The sequence below is a fragment of the Myotis brandtii genome, unplaced genomic scaffold (assembly GCF_000412655.1).
Source record: "Myotis brandtii unplaced genomic scaffold, ASM41265v1 scaffold196, whole genome shotgun sequence".
NCBI lineage: Eukaryota > Metazoa > Chordata > Mammalia > Chiroptera > Vespertilionidae > Myotis > Myotis brandtii.
In genome coordinates, this window is record NW_005357311.1 from 6,229,206 (window position 1) to 6,245,160 (window position 15,955).

Genomic DNA, 15,955 nt, shown 5'->3' on the forward strand with positions numbered 1-15,955 from the left:
CCAGACTGCGAGAGGGCACAGGCCGGGCTGGGGGACCCCCCCCTCCCCCGCCCCCCGAGTGCACAAATTTTTGTGCACCGGGCCTCTAGTATATGTATAATTGAATTTCCTGAAGGAGAAAGCAAGGGGAGAAAAAACCAATTTTTAAAACTAAGAACCAAATAAATATTTTACTAATTTGATACAAACTAAACCTGCAGATAAAAAGAATCTCAATTAAACTCAATCTCAAGAAACATGAAGAAAATGACACAAAAGTCAATCATAAAACCAAACTGGTTAAAGTCCCTGGTAAAGAGAAAAAGAAGACATGCTATGTACAAACAAATGTATTTTGTTTTCTAAAACACTGAAAGTCAGAGGACAATACAGCAACATCTTTAAAGTACTTTAGAAAAAAATAACTGTCAGCCTAGAATTCTATACCCAGTAAAAATATACTTATTTGAAAAAAGGAGACATATGTAATACCCTTTGTAATACTTTAAGCAATAAAACAATTTAAAAAATAAATAAAAGGTGAAAAAATACTTTTACAGATGTGCAGAAGCTGAAATAATTCATCACCAACAGACTTGGTTCTACAAAAAATATTAAAGGAAGTCCTTAAGGTTGAAGAAAATGATACCTGATAAAAATCTGTATTTATATAAAGGAATAAAGAGCTTGGAAATGGCAATTTTATGGGTAAATATTAAACAACTTTTCATGCAACTTAACTATCTCTACAAGATAATGACAAGTTTGAAGGAATAATAATTTATTGTGGAGTTCATTCTGTTCATAAAAATAAAAAGATATGACAATAGAAATTTAGGAGAAGGGGAATTAGATGTATGAGGTTTTAAGATTCTCAAATTATACATGAAGCAATACAATTTCACTTGGTACACTGTGATATGTTAACAACATAGAGTATAACCATAAAGCAACCAAACAATACAACCAAGGAATCATACCTTATAAACAAAACAAATGTAATCATGACAAATATTTAATCCAGAAGAAGGCAGAAAAAGAGAATAAAGAATACAGGATAAAATGAAAAACTAGCAAGGTGGTAGATTTTTAATACTTATAAAGCAATATCCATTGCAACATTATTCACAATAGCAAGAAATGAAATACACTCAGATATTTATCAACAAATGAATGGATAAGCAAAATTGGTCTATGCATGTAGTGGAGTACTATTTAGCCATGTGGTGATACCTGCTACCACATGAATGAACATTAAAAACATCATGCTAAGTGAAATAAGCCAAAAAGAAAATGACAAATATTGTATGCTTCCACTTAAAGTATAATAGGCAAAGTCTTTGACACATATTAAAGGGGGGGAGATATAGCAGAGAGAAATGGAAAGTTATTATTATTTAATAGGCACAGGGTTCCTGTTTTAGGTAATGAAACAAATTTAGAAACACAGAGGGATAATGACTGCAACTTAACTATTGCATTCATTAGTTAAGTTGACTAATGACTGCATAGTCCTGAATGTAATTAATGCCATTAAACTGAACATTTAAAAACGGTTAAAATGGCATGTTTTATGTTATATGTATCTTACCAGAATTAAAATCAATACTACCAAGAACCTGAACTCACTGACTCTTACAGAATACCCAGCAAAGCGAAATATGCATTCTTTTTTTAGACTTCAAGTAATTATCAAAATAAATCATACTCCAGGCAACAAAATAAACATCTATATAAATTATTAAAATTCAAATCTTACAAAATATAGTTCTGATCAAAATTTGAAACCAAAAATACCTCACATACCCCCAAACAACACAGTTTTTAAGCCATGAGTAAAACAAGAAATCAAAAGGCAAATTTAAAAAGTATTGTAAGCAAAACTGAGAGGGATATAGAGATTTCCCATATACTCTATGCCCCAAGCCCATTATCAACATCCCCACCATTTTTTTATAATTGATAAACCTACAATAAAACATCACAATCACCCAAAGTAATAATTTGCCTTACAGTTCACTCTTGATGTTATATAATCTACGGGTTTGGACCAATGTATAATGAATGACATGTATTCATTATTATGGTATCATACAGAGTGCTTTCATTGCCCTAAAAATCCTGTGTTCCATCAATTCATCCAACCCCAGAGACCACTAACCTTTCCATTTTCACAGCTTTGCTTTTTCCAATAGTTCATACAGTTGTAATGATACAATATGTATGTACCCTTTTCAGATTGGCTTCTTTCACTTATGAATATGCATGATCACAGCACAGATTTCTGTATTTGGAGGACAGGGTCCTTTTTGCCTGCCCTCGCTTCTCCAAGTTCCTCCATGTCTTATCATGTCTTGATAATACATTTCCTGATGACACTGAATAATATTCCATCATCAAATAAGTATTTTGAACTGAATGAAAATGAAAACACAACTCATCAATATCTGTGATAAGAAACTATAACAGTAATTAGAATGAAAATTTATACCACTAAACGAATATATTTCAAAAAAAGAAAACACCACGAATCAATGACTTCTGCTTCTACCTTTAAAAATTACAGAAGAAAATTTAATAGAAAATAGAAAAATAGAGAAGTATCAATGAAACCAGAACTAGTAGAGAAAAATCAATAAATATCATAAATCTATAGTTAGATTAATCAGAAAAAATATGAAAGAACACATAAATTAAGAATTCCAGGAATGTGTATCACTACAGATTCTATAGCTATCAAGGGAAAGCATGAAATATTATCAACAATTCTATGCCAATAAATTCAACAAATTGAATGAAAGGGATAAAAATCCTTGAAAGAAACAGACAACGTAAGCCCACTAAAAAGAAACAGCACAGCCCTAACCAGTTTGGCTCAGTGGATAGAGCGTCGGCCTGCAGACTGAACGGTCCCAGGTTCGATTCCAGTCCAGGGCAGGTTCCCTGGCTGTGGGCACATCCCCAGTAGGGGGTGTGCAGGAGGCAGCTGATCGATGTTTCTAACTCTCTCTCCCTCTCCCTTCCGCTCTGTAAAAAATCAATAAAATATATTTTAAAAAAAGAAACAGCACAAATAAAATTATATTTATTAAAGAAAGCAGAATACATTTTTTAAAATACATTAGATTTCATCAGGAATAGTAACTTCTGCTCTTCAAATAACATGAAAAGATAAACCACTGACTGGGAGAAAGTACTTGTAAAACATTTCTTGATCATAGACTATATATAGTCTCAAAACTCAATAATAAGAAAATGAATTAAAAATGGGTAAAATATGAACAGATACTTAACTAAAGAATACATATAAATGGCAAATCCTATATAATAAAAGGCTAATATGCAAATTGACCAAATGGAGGAACAACTGGTCGCTATGATGCGCACTGACCACCAGGGGGGCAGACGCTCATGCAGGCGCTGCTCCCTGGTGGTCAGTGTGCTCCCACAGGGGGAGTGCCACTCAGCCAGAAGCCGGGCTCATGGCTGGCGAGCGCAGTGGCGGTGGCAGGAGCCTCTCCCACCTCCATGGCAGTGCTAAGGATGTACAACTGACGGCTTAGGACCGCTCCCTAAGCCATCAGTTGGACATCCCCCAAGGGCTCCCAGACTGCGAGAGGGCGCAAGCTGGGCTGAGGGACCACCCCCCGCGCCCCGCCCCCGGAGTGCACAAAATTTGTGAACCGGGACTCTAGTATGTATATAAAAAGATGCCCAATATCATTAATCAACTCGAGAAGGACAAATTAAAATTTCAATGAGAGGATTCTGGGAAGGTGGCAGAATAGAAAGCATCAATAATCAGTCTCCATACTAAAACAATTGATCTGAATTGTTTCATACTGAATCTATTTTGAACTTGCAAAGTCTATTGTAGGCTTACAACTTACATGGGAAGACTTGGGTTGTAAACTGGGTTAATTTTAATCAATTGCAGCTCTTACCACAGTAGCAGATAACCATTCCCAGGTCCCCAACCAGGTGGCAAGCATCTGTGCATATGTTCCTGAAGTAGCCTGCACACAGCTTGCAGAAGCTAGGACAGGCAAAAAGGACCCTGACCTACAAATATCGAAATTGTGCTCTGATCATTGATTGATGCTTCTGATCACAGAGGTGCAGACTGAGAGGCAGACAGCCATTTGGTCCACTGTGGCAAGACCCTACTCCTCTGGTTGAAGTAACTACCTGGGTATTTGAAGGGCCATAACACTTCCAACCACCCCTTCATGTTTCTCCTTTTCTTTTGGGGGAAGCCAGACTATATTAACTAATATACTTAAGAACACCTACATATAAAAGAAAATTAGAAGTGACTGCTCAAGCACAGGGAAAGGCACTTTAGCCGATCCTGGACAAAACAAAACAAACAAAAAAACACCAACCTCTGCCCGCCCCCCCATACACAAAAACAAATAACAACATAAAAAGCAAATGCTGGTGAAAAGAGCACATCTGGGAAGTGTTGATTCTAATGCCAGTATCCAAGAAAAATATACAAACATACAAAGAAACAGGAAAGTATGGCCCATTAAACACACACACACACACACACACACACACACACACAGAAACTGTACCTAAAAAATACTTGATGACAGATATACAAGATAAAGACTATGTTTTTTTAAATTACAGTTGACATTCAATATTATATTAGTTTCAGGTAACAGTATAGTGGTTAGACATTTATATAACTTACAAAGTGATCTCCCTGATAATCTAGAGCAGCGGTTCTCAACCTGTGGGTCACAACCCCTTTGGGGGTCGAACGACCCTTTCACAGGGGTCACCTAAGACCATCGGAAAACACATATATAATTACATATTGTTTTTGTGATTAATCACTATGCTTTAATTATGTTCAATACGTAACAATGAAAATACATCCTGCATATCAGATATTTACATTACGATTCATAACAGTAGCAAAATTACAGTTATGAAGTAGCAACGAAAATAATTTTATGGTTGGGGGTCACCACAACATGAGGAACTGTATAAGGAAGGTTGAGAACCACTGATCTAGAGAAAGACTTTAAAGACAACCCTCTTAAAATGCTCAAAGTAAAAAAACAACAACAAAAAACACACAACAAACAAAATAAAAACAAATAGGAAGTACTGATGGAGAGAAAACCTAAAACAAAACTAAGAAATTCTGAAATTGAAAAATGCAAGACTGAAGTGAAAAATAAACTAGAGGGATTCCAAGGTAGAAATAAGTAGATAGAAGAAAGATCAGTGAACTTTTAGAAAGAATAATATAAATTAGTAAATCTAAGGAACAACAACAAAAACAGATTGAAGTGAACAGAAACTAAGGGAGTTGTGGGAGTCCCAGAAGGGGAGAGCGGGTTCCATGCAAAGAAGAGAAGTCCTCAAAACTTCTGGCTGTTAAAACCAGTGGGGATTGAGGCTGAGGGAGATGGAGGGCTGCTGGAGCCCCAGTGCTAGGGCAGCATCTTGAAAGGCACAGGAGACACATGGGAGGAATTAAATTGTTATGTAATGTCTAATCACTGGGTGTACAGGGTATGCCTGAAACTAATATAATAATGTAAGTCAACTGTAATTGGAAAAAGAAAATTCTGCAATATGCTACAACAGGAATGAACCTTGAGATTATGCTAAATGAAATAAGCCGATCACAAAAATACATTGTATGATTTTACTTATATGAGGTATTCTGAGTAATTAAAATCACAGAAATAGAATAGTGATTTATCAGGGGATAAAAGGAAGGGAGAATGAGGAGTTATTCTTTAACCATAGGCCCGATGCACAAAATTTGTGCACTGGGGGCGGAGGGGCCTCAGCCTGGCCTACACCCTCTCACAGTCCAGGAGCCCCGTGATCGATCCCCTCAAAGAGGTAGGCCCCGCCCACCCAGCCAGGGCTCCAAGATTTAAAGTATATGCCAAATGTTGGTGAGGATGTGGAACAATTGGAACTCTCATGCACAACTGACACCAATGGTGCTGGTGCCTTGAAGAGTATGACACTTTCTTAAAAAGTTAAACATAATTGGCATATGATCCAGATATTCTACTGCTAGGTATTTTTCCAAAAATGGAAGTATATTTTCATAGCACATTTATTTGTAATAGCCCCAAACTAGAAACAACCCTGTTGTTCACTAACAGATAAATTGATAAACAAATTTTGGCATATCTATGATGGAATACTATTCCTAATAATTATGCTGAATAAAAGAAGCCAGGAAAAAAAAACACTTAGTGTATGATTAACTTGCATTTTCTGGAATTCTGTATAAATGTAATCTACAGTGACAAAAAGCAGATCAATGGTTGCCTGAGATTTGGGGTGGGTAGGGGAGGGTAGGAAGTGGAAGTTAGGAAGAGTTTCCAAAGAAACTTTTGGGATTAAGAGATGTGTTTAATTTCTTGATTATGCTTGTTTTGCATATGTTTATACAGTTGATCCTTGAACAACGCAGGGGTTAAGGTGTCATCATCCCCCCCCCCCTGCATATTTACAATTCCATGTATAACTAACCACTGACCTCCCCCCAAACTTAAGCTGTCCCTCAGTATTTATGGGGGGATTAGGTCCAGTACTCCCTGCAGATACAAAGGTTTGTGGATACTCAAGGCCCATATATAAAATGGAGTAGTCATCCCTCCCCATCCAAGGACTCCGAACCTCAAACTAAAAACAGCACAGGTACTTACTGAAAAAAAAAATCATGTTAATCAAGGGTCGACTGCATATATCATTTAAATACTATTTGCAGTTTTTATTGTATGTCAGTTATACCTCAACAAAGCTTCCTCCACTAGAAGCATAAATTCCTTTAGAATGGGTTTATTTTTTAAATTTTGTATTAGCCTATAATGCTGACCATGTAATAGATGCCTGTTATTTATTCATTCAACAAACATTTATTGAGACCCAATGTATAACAATTGGAAAGTTTTCTGATTTCATATATATGTATATTATAAAGTTCTTTTTCCTTTTTAAGTCTTTTTTTACTATAAAAGTATTGTATCTCAAAGAATTAGTGTTAAATTTCTGAAAATGCTAGGATATTGCATTGCATTTCAATTAATTAAACAAATAGCTACTAGATAGTAAGCAATGTTCTAGGTGCTGAAAATACAGCAATTATCAAAATAGGCAAAAACCTATTTCATCACACTTAATTCTAGTGTAGAAAAAATGTTTAGTCTGATAGAAATCAGAGACAGGTCAAGGAGAATGGGATAGGAGATTCAAAATGTTGAGGAAGGAGGGAAGGGGGTTAATTTTATTTTTTTATTATTTTGAGAGAGAGAGACAGAGAGAAAAACATCAATTGGCTGCCTCCTGCATGCCCCCCACTAGGATTAAGCCCACAACCCGGGCATGTGCCCTGACCAGGAATCGAACCAGTGACCTCTTGGTTCATGGGTCAACACTCAACCACTGAGCAAGCATATTAACATTTGAACACATTTACGTGAGGGAATGAGTCATGTTGTATCTTGGGGAAGAGCATTCTAGGTAGAGAAACAAGTACAAAAACCACAGGGGAGGACAATAACTGGAATATTTAAGAAATGGCAAGGATACCAATAGGGCTAGAAAAGAACACATAAATCAGGGAATAAGAGATGATGAGGTTAAAGTGGGCTAATGGGGAGTAGCATATAATCTAGAGCAGTGGTTCTCAACATGTGGGTTGCGACCCCTTTAGGGGGTCGAATGACCCTTTCACAGGGGTCGCCTAAGACCATCGGAAAACACATATATAATTACATATTGTTTTTGTGATTAATCACTATGCTTTAATTATGTTCAATTTGTAACAATGAAAATACATCCTGCATATCAGATATTTACATTATGATTCATAACAATAGCAAAATTACAGTTATGAAGTAGCAATGAAAATAATTTTACATGAGGAACTGTATTAAAGGGTCGCGGCATTAGGAAGGTTGAGAACCACTGATGTAGAGCCTCTCCAGCCATTTTAAATCTTTCATGTCTTACTCTGAATCAGTTTGGATGTCTTTAGAAGCATTTGATCCTTGGGAGTGACATGATCTGAATACTTGCTGGAGGGACTTTATGGGTTAAGGAGAACTGTAGTTAGGCTAATTAGGTACCTAGTTATTAATAATAACTAGTTAGGAGGCTACTGCAACTAATTATAAGCTACTGGAAAATCTAGGCAAAAGATGATGATGTCTTGGACTAGAGTTGTAGCAATGAGAGAGGGATTCTGGATGTATTTTCAATATAGAACCAAAAAGACTTTGCTGACAGTTTGGATATGAGGCATGAAAGAAAGTAGCCAAAGAGAACTTCAAGGGAACTGAACTGAGAAGATGGACGTGCCATTTACTGGATGATGAAAACTCAGAGCAGTGCAGGTTTAGGAGAATAGTATCAGGAGGTCAATTATGGACATGTAAATTTTGAGATGTCCATTAGACATAGAATGGAGACAATGATTGGGCTGTTTTCATTATGGGTCTGGAGTTCAGAAGAAAGGTCCAAACTAGGATATAAATGTGAGAATCACCAGCATACAGATGGTACTTACGGTTAGAGGAACTGATTTGATGATCAAGACAAGAGTGTAGATATAAAAGAGGTCTCTGAGCCCTCTAATAGGTTGTAAATATGGAAAAAAAAAAAAACACCCACACAATAAAGACTTCAAGGGAGAGGTGAGAGGTAGGAAGAAAAATCAGGTGAGCACAATGTCCTAGAAGCAAAATGAACAAAATATTTGAAGGAAGAGAGGATGATTAGCCATATTAAATGCTGCCGATAGGTCAATTAAGACAAAACTAAGAAATGACATTCGATTTTAAAAGAAACAGATCATTTGTGGCCTTGATCAGAGCAGTTTCCCTGGAGTAATGGGGCAAAAGACTGCTAGAGTGAATTAAAAAAATAACACGAGTCAAGAAACTGAGGGACAGTTTTGATAACATCAAACATCTTCTATGTCAAGGGGCCAAAGATACAACAGACACCACTTTCTTTACAATGCAAGGATTCCTTCCAATCACCAGGAAATTTCTTCCTTTGCAACACAGTTTTTGTTATTATATTTATGTTTCAGGTTATTTATAAGGGATTGGTATAACTCTGGGAACAAAATATAAGCATTTTATAAACAGAGAAACGCAAGATAAATCAACTTTTAAATAAAACTCAATCTGCCCAAGAGACGAAAATAAAAACAGGGCACTCTAAGTGTAAATGGTTTCATTCTTAACAAGCAAATTTCTCAAGCTTGACCTTATACAGGGCCTCCCATAGAGCTTAGCACATCACAAAAGCACTCAAAGGTTTATAGCTTCCCTGACCTCATCTCAGTTCTTCCCCACATTCCCACATTATTTCTACAAAGCTTCTCAAAAACCTTTTTCACCAAAGTAAAAAGCAGCAAAGTCTTCAAAAGAAGACTTTGAAACAGAGGAAGAAAAATCGTCTAATTTTAAAGGGTACAAAATGGTAGTGCATTTAGATATCCTCATTTTTCTTGTAATCAAATTCAACACATTTCTGGCCTCTTTCATTTCCTTCTGCACCACTAAGCGAGTAGTCAAATTTCACTGAGTCTGGACATTTTCCTCTGAATCTTCAGGGTACTCTAACGTAAATCATACTAGTAATATTCCATATTATTTAAAAGGACAGAAATAATAAAAGTACTAGCTTATAATCTGAAGAGATTAAGTCTTATTTTCCATAACTTTGTGGCATTAATATTGCAAATAAAAAGAATCAGCAGTATAAGTGCACTGTCTATCTAAAATTCGGATATGTTAAGTATGAGGGGAAAGAGGAAGGGAAAAAACTTATATTGTTTTATTAAAATGAAAAAAGATCACATGGAAGATATTAAAAGTTAAGAATTTTTAAATGTATCCATTGATTATTAATTTTGTCAAAGTCAAACTGCTTAAAAAAATAAAACAATATTCCTAAATAAAAGTTTTGTCAAAACCTAGATTATTTCTTTTCTGTCCTATATAAAAAATAATGATGATTTATAAAGAAAGACTATACAATAAACTAGTATCTAATGCACCTATGATACCTTCATCCTTTTTGTGTTTTTGGAATGTAGCAAAATTAAACATTTTCCTCATACATTTTAAAATTTCAAAAGTAATTATTTAGTCAAGATCCAGAAAGAATAACCATTTGTTGTTTAAAATGGTATGTTTTAATCTACTATTTCCTAAACTCTACCAAGGTTCAAAATATTAAAACCTGAAGAAAACACATAAAGAAGTTATAATGTACATTAGGCCAGTCCCTACTCTCCAAGTTTTAAACTTCACTAAAGTAGAGTTCTTGAGAAATAAAAACATAACAGTTCTCTAAAACATAACACAGGTGAGAAATCCCTTGAGAATGGACTCTACTACAAAAGAGGTGAAAGAAAACCCTATGTGCCATCCCTTTATTTTATGCCATAAATACAGCATTTTGAAAATGCAGTTTAAAAAAATTGACACCTTAGGAAATAGTTTAATTTAAAGGATTCTAAGATGTATTTTTTTAATGTCTATCAAATGTCTTTGCTACTTATTTTTTTTTATTTACTTTTTATTGATTTCAGGGAAGAACGGAGAAGGCGAGAAACATCAATGATGAGAGAAAATCATTGATCGGCTGCCTTCTGCATGCCCCCTACTGGGGATCGAGCCCGCAACCCGCGCATGTGCCCTTTACCAGAATTGAACCAGAGACCCTTCAGTCCACAGGCCAATGCTCTATCCATTGAACCAAACTGGCTAGGGCTCACATGTTTAAAAAAAAGGAATAGATATAAAATATAAAAAGAGCACCTATAGATCAGTAAGGAAAAGAAATCACAAAATGGACCAAAATATAAAATAAGGCTAATAAATACATGAAACTCAAAATAGTAAGTGCAAATTAAAGCAAAGTACAATTTTTTTGGCCCGTCAGGCACAGATTATGTCTAACATCCAACACTGTTAAGTGTGGGAAAAGTGGTGTACTCATAAACTGCAACTAGAAGTGTAAACAGGTAAAATTTCTATGGAAATGAGTCTGTTATTTCAGCTATTAAAATTAATTATGTGCATGCACCAAGGCCTTTCCGTGTACCTTCAGAAATATTCATAAAGCTGGGAAATGGCACAATTACTATGTTATTCATTACACCCAACCACTCCCTAGACATACCACAAATTTCTCAGTCTGATATTACAATTAAGCCCTGATTTTTAAGTTATTCTTATTGTTTCTCCAATATAAACTCTATTCTGAAGCTGACTGGTTTGCCTTTTCTCATTCTATTTTCCCTACCAAAACCATTTCACCCCTTTTCTCATATTCTAATTGCCAGTTACTCTTCAGGATTCAAAATGTCCTATTTCCTCCATAAATGCATCCTTCAAATCTGTATCGCTCACTTCTGTGAAGCTGCACCACTATCACTATTTATCATACACTAAGCATTTAAAATTAACGATTAGACTATACATGATCTGAAGAGATTAAGTCTTATTTTCATTGGATTAAGGTTGTATACCCTACAATATACAAGTTTCAAACAGTACCTGATATAGAGTAAGTAGGTGCTCAAATATTTATTGAATAAAAGCACTTCAATATTTACTGAAAGATAGTGTATTTATTGACTATACTATATCATTCACACAACCATCTGTGAGAGTCTTATCATTCTAAAATATTGTAAATTTTTTATTCATTACTGATATTTCTTTTATTGCTAGTTCTATCGGTTATTTACAGTAACCTCCCACTGTAATTGTAAACTTATCTATTTTCTCTAATTTCTCAATTTCAATTTTGTGTTTTAAGCCATTTCACATAAAATTATAAAATTATTATATCTTCTTGCTGAGTGAATTATTTTAACATGATAAAGCCTTTATCCCAAATAGTACTTCTTGCCTTAAACACTGAGTTTAAAATAGCCACAGTAACAATCTTTAATTAGTATTTTCATGGAATTTTTCCCTTTCTTTACATCCACCTTTAAGTATTCTGATGTTTCTGATGGATTTGTTATGAAAGCATATATGTGTATTGTGTGGGTTTTCTCCTTCAGGTTTGATAACCTGCCATTTAACAGAAGCACTTAATCTGTTTAAGTAATTCCTGTTTTTTTTTAGGTTAAAATTATATCTATATCATTTTGTGCTTTCTGTTTGTCTCACCTTTGTTATGTTTCTTTGTCTCTTTTTTCTTGCCTTCTTTTTTAAAATTTTTATTATTCCAGTTTTTTCCCCCTCTACTAGTTTGTATATTAATTTGTATATTCTTTTAATGGTTACTCTAACAGACCTTTTTGCAATGATGAAATTTCTGTGCTGCCTACAATCAAAGCCACCAGCTATATGTGGCAACTGAGAACTAGCAATGTGGCAAGAGCAAATGAGGAATTGATTTTTAGTTTTATTAAATTTTAATTAATTTAAATTGCCACATGAGATAAGTGGCCACAATATCAGATTGCACAGCTTTACAATTGCCCACTGTGGATGTGGCTGACTGAATCCTCAAGGTGTAGTTTAACATACTCCTCTACCCTCATATGTTCTGCAAACCAGTGGTTGAATATAGAAGCTTTATGATACATGCCAAGTTCAATAATTTTCAGTAAAAAACTTCACTGGTTGACTGTGTACTTCCTACTATATCTTATCAGGTGACTCATAATGTATGGTTGTTTTCCTTTTAGTGATGCTCAGATTGATCACATATGAATGGGACAAATGAGACTATATACACTTTGCTTATATATTTGTAAAGAACCTCTAGAAGACATTTGAATTAATAAAAATGGTTAAAGAGTAGCAAAGTGGGCTGATGAGGGTGGTGGTGGAAGTAAAATTATTCTGGAAATATAATTTTGTTATTTTGGTACCTAAAAAATAATTCTTAGTAAAATGGAGATTTTTGGTCCTCTACCTTTATACTCAAGATCAAAATATCTAGACACGAGGAATAGAAAATAGCACTTTAAGTATGGAGCTCTCTACAAGATTTTCACGCACACTAAAGCTTAGCCACTGAAAGACTGCAATGAATACAAGATAAAAAAAAGTTCAGAATCACTGACTTTAGTCATATATATTAGAATCTTCTTGTAGGTTCGAACCACTGATCACTAAAAATTGCATACCTGGACAACAATAGTTTAATTTCTTCCAGGAATATCCTCCTTAAGTGTCACTTTATAATTACAATTTTGATCCTTAATTACTGAGCAAGAGTTATTCATTTGCTATAATAATAGTCATTGTCTTTAACAACAGTTGTATGTTACTTTATTCGCCCTGTATCTGCTATTAGTTCCATAATTTTCTGTCAGTAAAAGCTTCTCTTTAACAATGGCATATCCTTTTCCCTAAAAATAGAACTACATAACCTATTTTTTACCTGAGAAATGATTATAAAATGAAACTGATAAAATCAAAGCTGTTCTAATTGAAGGGGTTGAAGATCAGAATTCAGTACCCTCAGGTTTCTTCCTTTTCTCCTATAACCTCTGGTCATTCACTTTTCCAACAAACTAAAAAAGCAATCCAAAAGCCAGTAAGGAAAATCACTATGAAAATCAAGAGCATTTTAATTCATCACAATTCTCATTTTCCTCACAATGTAAAATGGTGTCCTTAAAATGATTCACTTTCATATTAAAATATAAAATATTTTGAAAGTTAAAGCAATAAATAAAACATTTTAGGGAGTAGGGGTAACACTCTAAAATATGATCTATATATTTAATAAATGTGGTTTTGAAGAAAAAGACAGACCAAAATAATAGTATGATGCTATTCAGTACACTGGAAGAGTTTACTAATTTTAAATTGTTTCATAGTTTAAATACCTTACCCAGTACTGTATTGCCTTGATGCTAACATTCAATCTAAGAAATAATTTAGGGAGAAAAGTATCATATTAAATGTATGTATGTGTGTGTATATACATATACATACAAATAGCCATTTTACATTAAATGACAATACATACCTTTATCCATATATTAACATATGACTCCTTCTTTGATATTCCTCTGAGCCTAAACATGTTTTCTGAATCTTACTGAAACCCATAATTTAAACAATGGATCAGATGCTCCAGCTCCTAAGTGACAATCTTTCACAAGACATAAATTAATCCGACTTCTAGTTTTAAAAAATTTTTAAATCTCTTCTATAAATGCTGTTAGTTTCTACTGTATGTTTGGTTTCTACATTTTCTGGCATGTGACAGGAAATCTTCTACATTTACAACACATAATCCTCATACCAATATAGCAAATATTAGAAGGCACCTGAAATAATGAAGAAGCTAAATTCAACTTAAAATTTAAACACCAGCCATGATACCAATGTAAATAGTCCCAACTAAGGAGATGATCAGATGATACCTTCACGACAGGTTTTTGAAGGTAATTTAACCCATTCAAAGGGTTAGTCTTTATCAGCAAATGCATTTTATAATTTCATAAACAGTAGGTTGTAATATTTTAAAAATTCCAACAAAAGATTTACTAAACAGCCCAGCCATTGTGGCTCAGGAAGTCCTGGTTCAATTCCCAGTCAGGGCACACGTCTAGGGTACAGGTTAGATCCCCAGTAAGGGGCATATGCAGGAAACAGTCAATGATTCTCGCTCATCATTGATGTTTCTATCTCTCTCTCCCTCTCCCTTCCTCTCTGAAATGAATAAAAACATATTTAAAAATAAAAAGATTTGCTAAACACAACAACAAGTTTAACCAGTTAGTGAATTTTAAAAATTTTAAAGGCTAGGAACAAGACTGAGGATGTTTAAACACTTGAAAAGACAGGTAGAGGAAGACATAAACAGATGAAAGAACATACCGTGTTCATGGATTGGTAGAATTAACATCATTAAAATGTCCATACTACCCAAAGTAATCTATAGATTCAATGCACTCCCCATCAAAATACCAACAGCATATTTCACAGACCTAAAACGAACTCTCCAAATATTCATCTGGAATAAAAAAAAGACTCCAAATAGCTGCAGCAATCCTGAGAAAGAAGAACAAAGTAGAAGGGATCTCAATACCAGATATCAGGCTGTATTACAAAGCCACTGTTCTCAAAACTGCCTGGTACTGGCACAAGAACAGACATATAGACCAATGGCATAGAATAGAGAATCCAGAAATCAACCTAAACCACTATGCTCAATTAATATTTAACAAAGGAGGCAAGAACATACAATGGAGTCAAGACAGTCTCTTCAATAAATGGTGTTGGGAAAATTGGACAGATACATGCAAAAATAATGAAACTAGACCACCAACTTACACCATACACAAAAATAAACTCAAAATGGATAAAGGACATACATGTAAGACGGGAAACCATAAAAATATTAGTGGAAAAGCTGGGACTTTTTCAAACTGTGGTACATCTACACAATGGAAAGGCAGCAAAGTCTCAGACATATGCCGAAGCAATATCTTCACCAATACAGCTCCTAGGGCAATGGAAACTAAAGAGAAAATAAACAAATGGGATTGCATCAAAATAAAAAGCTTCCACAGAGGAAAAGAAACCATCAACAAAACAAGAAAGCCCACTGCATGGGAGAACATATTTGCCAATGTTATCAACGATGAGGGTTTAATCTCCAACATTTACAGGGAACTCATACAAAGTAACAAAAGATACACAACCCAATCAAAAAATGGAATGGACCTAAATAGATACTTTTCGAAAGAGGACATAAGGAAGGCCAAGAGACACATGAAAACATGCTCAAAGTCACTAATCATCTGAGAGATGCAAATCAAAACGACAATGCAGTACCATCTCAAACCTGTCAGAATGGCTATCATCAACAAACCAACAAACAAGTGCTGGCGAGGATGTGGAGAAAAAGGAACCCTCGTGCACTGCTGGTGGGAATGCAGACTGGTGCAGCCACTATGGAAGACAGTATGGAGTTTCCTCAAAAA

At 34.8% G+C, this 15,955-nt stretch overlaps 1 protein-coding gene across 2 annotated transcripts in view; it reads right to left on the minus strand.

Moving 5' to 3' along the window:
- Nucleotides 1-15,955, minus strand: part of JMJD1C (jumonji domain containing 1C) — a 218,988-nt gene that overhangs the window by 195,508 nt on the left and 7,525 nt on the right. Inside the window, exons 1-2 of one of the 2 annotated variants that reach the window (XM_014538748.1) lie at nucleotides 14,957-14,996; nucleotides 13,990-14,068 (exon numbers count right to left, since the gene is read on the minus strand). The exons of the other annotated variant lie outside the window; for it this stretch is intronic. Of the exons in view, the coding sequence (XP_014394234.1) occupies nucleotides 13,990-14,046 (57 nt within the window). The 5' untranslated portion in view covers nucleotides 14,047-14,068; nucleotides 14,957-14,996. Of the gene's footprint in view, nucleotides 1-13,989; nucleotides 14,069-14,956; nucleotides 14,997-15,955 lie in introns of those variants that run through there. 2 annotated transcript variants of the gene reach the window in all.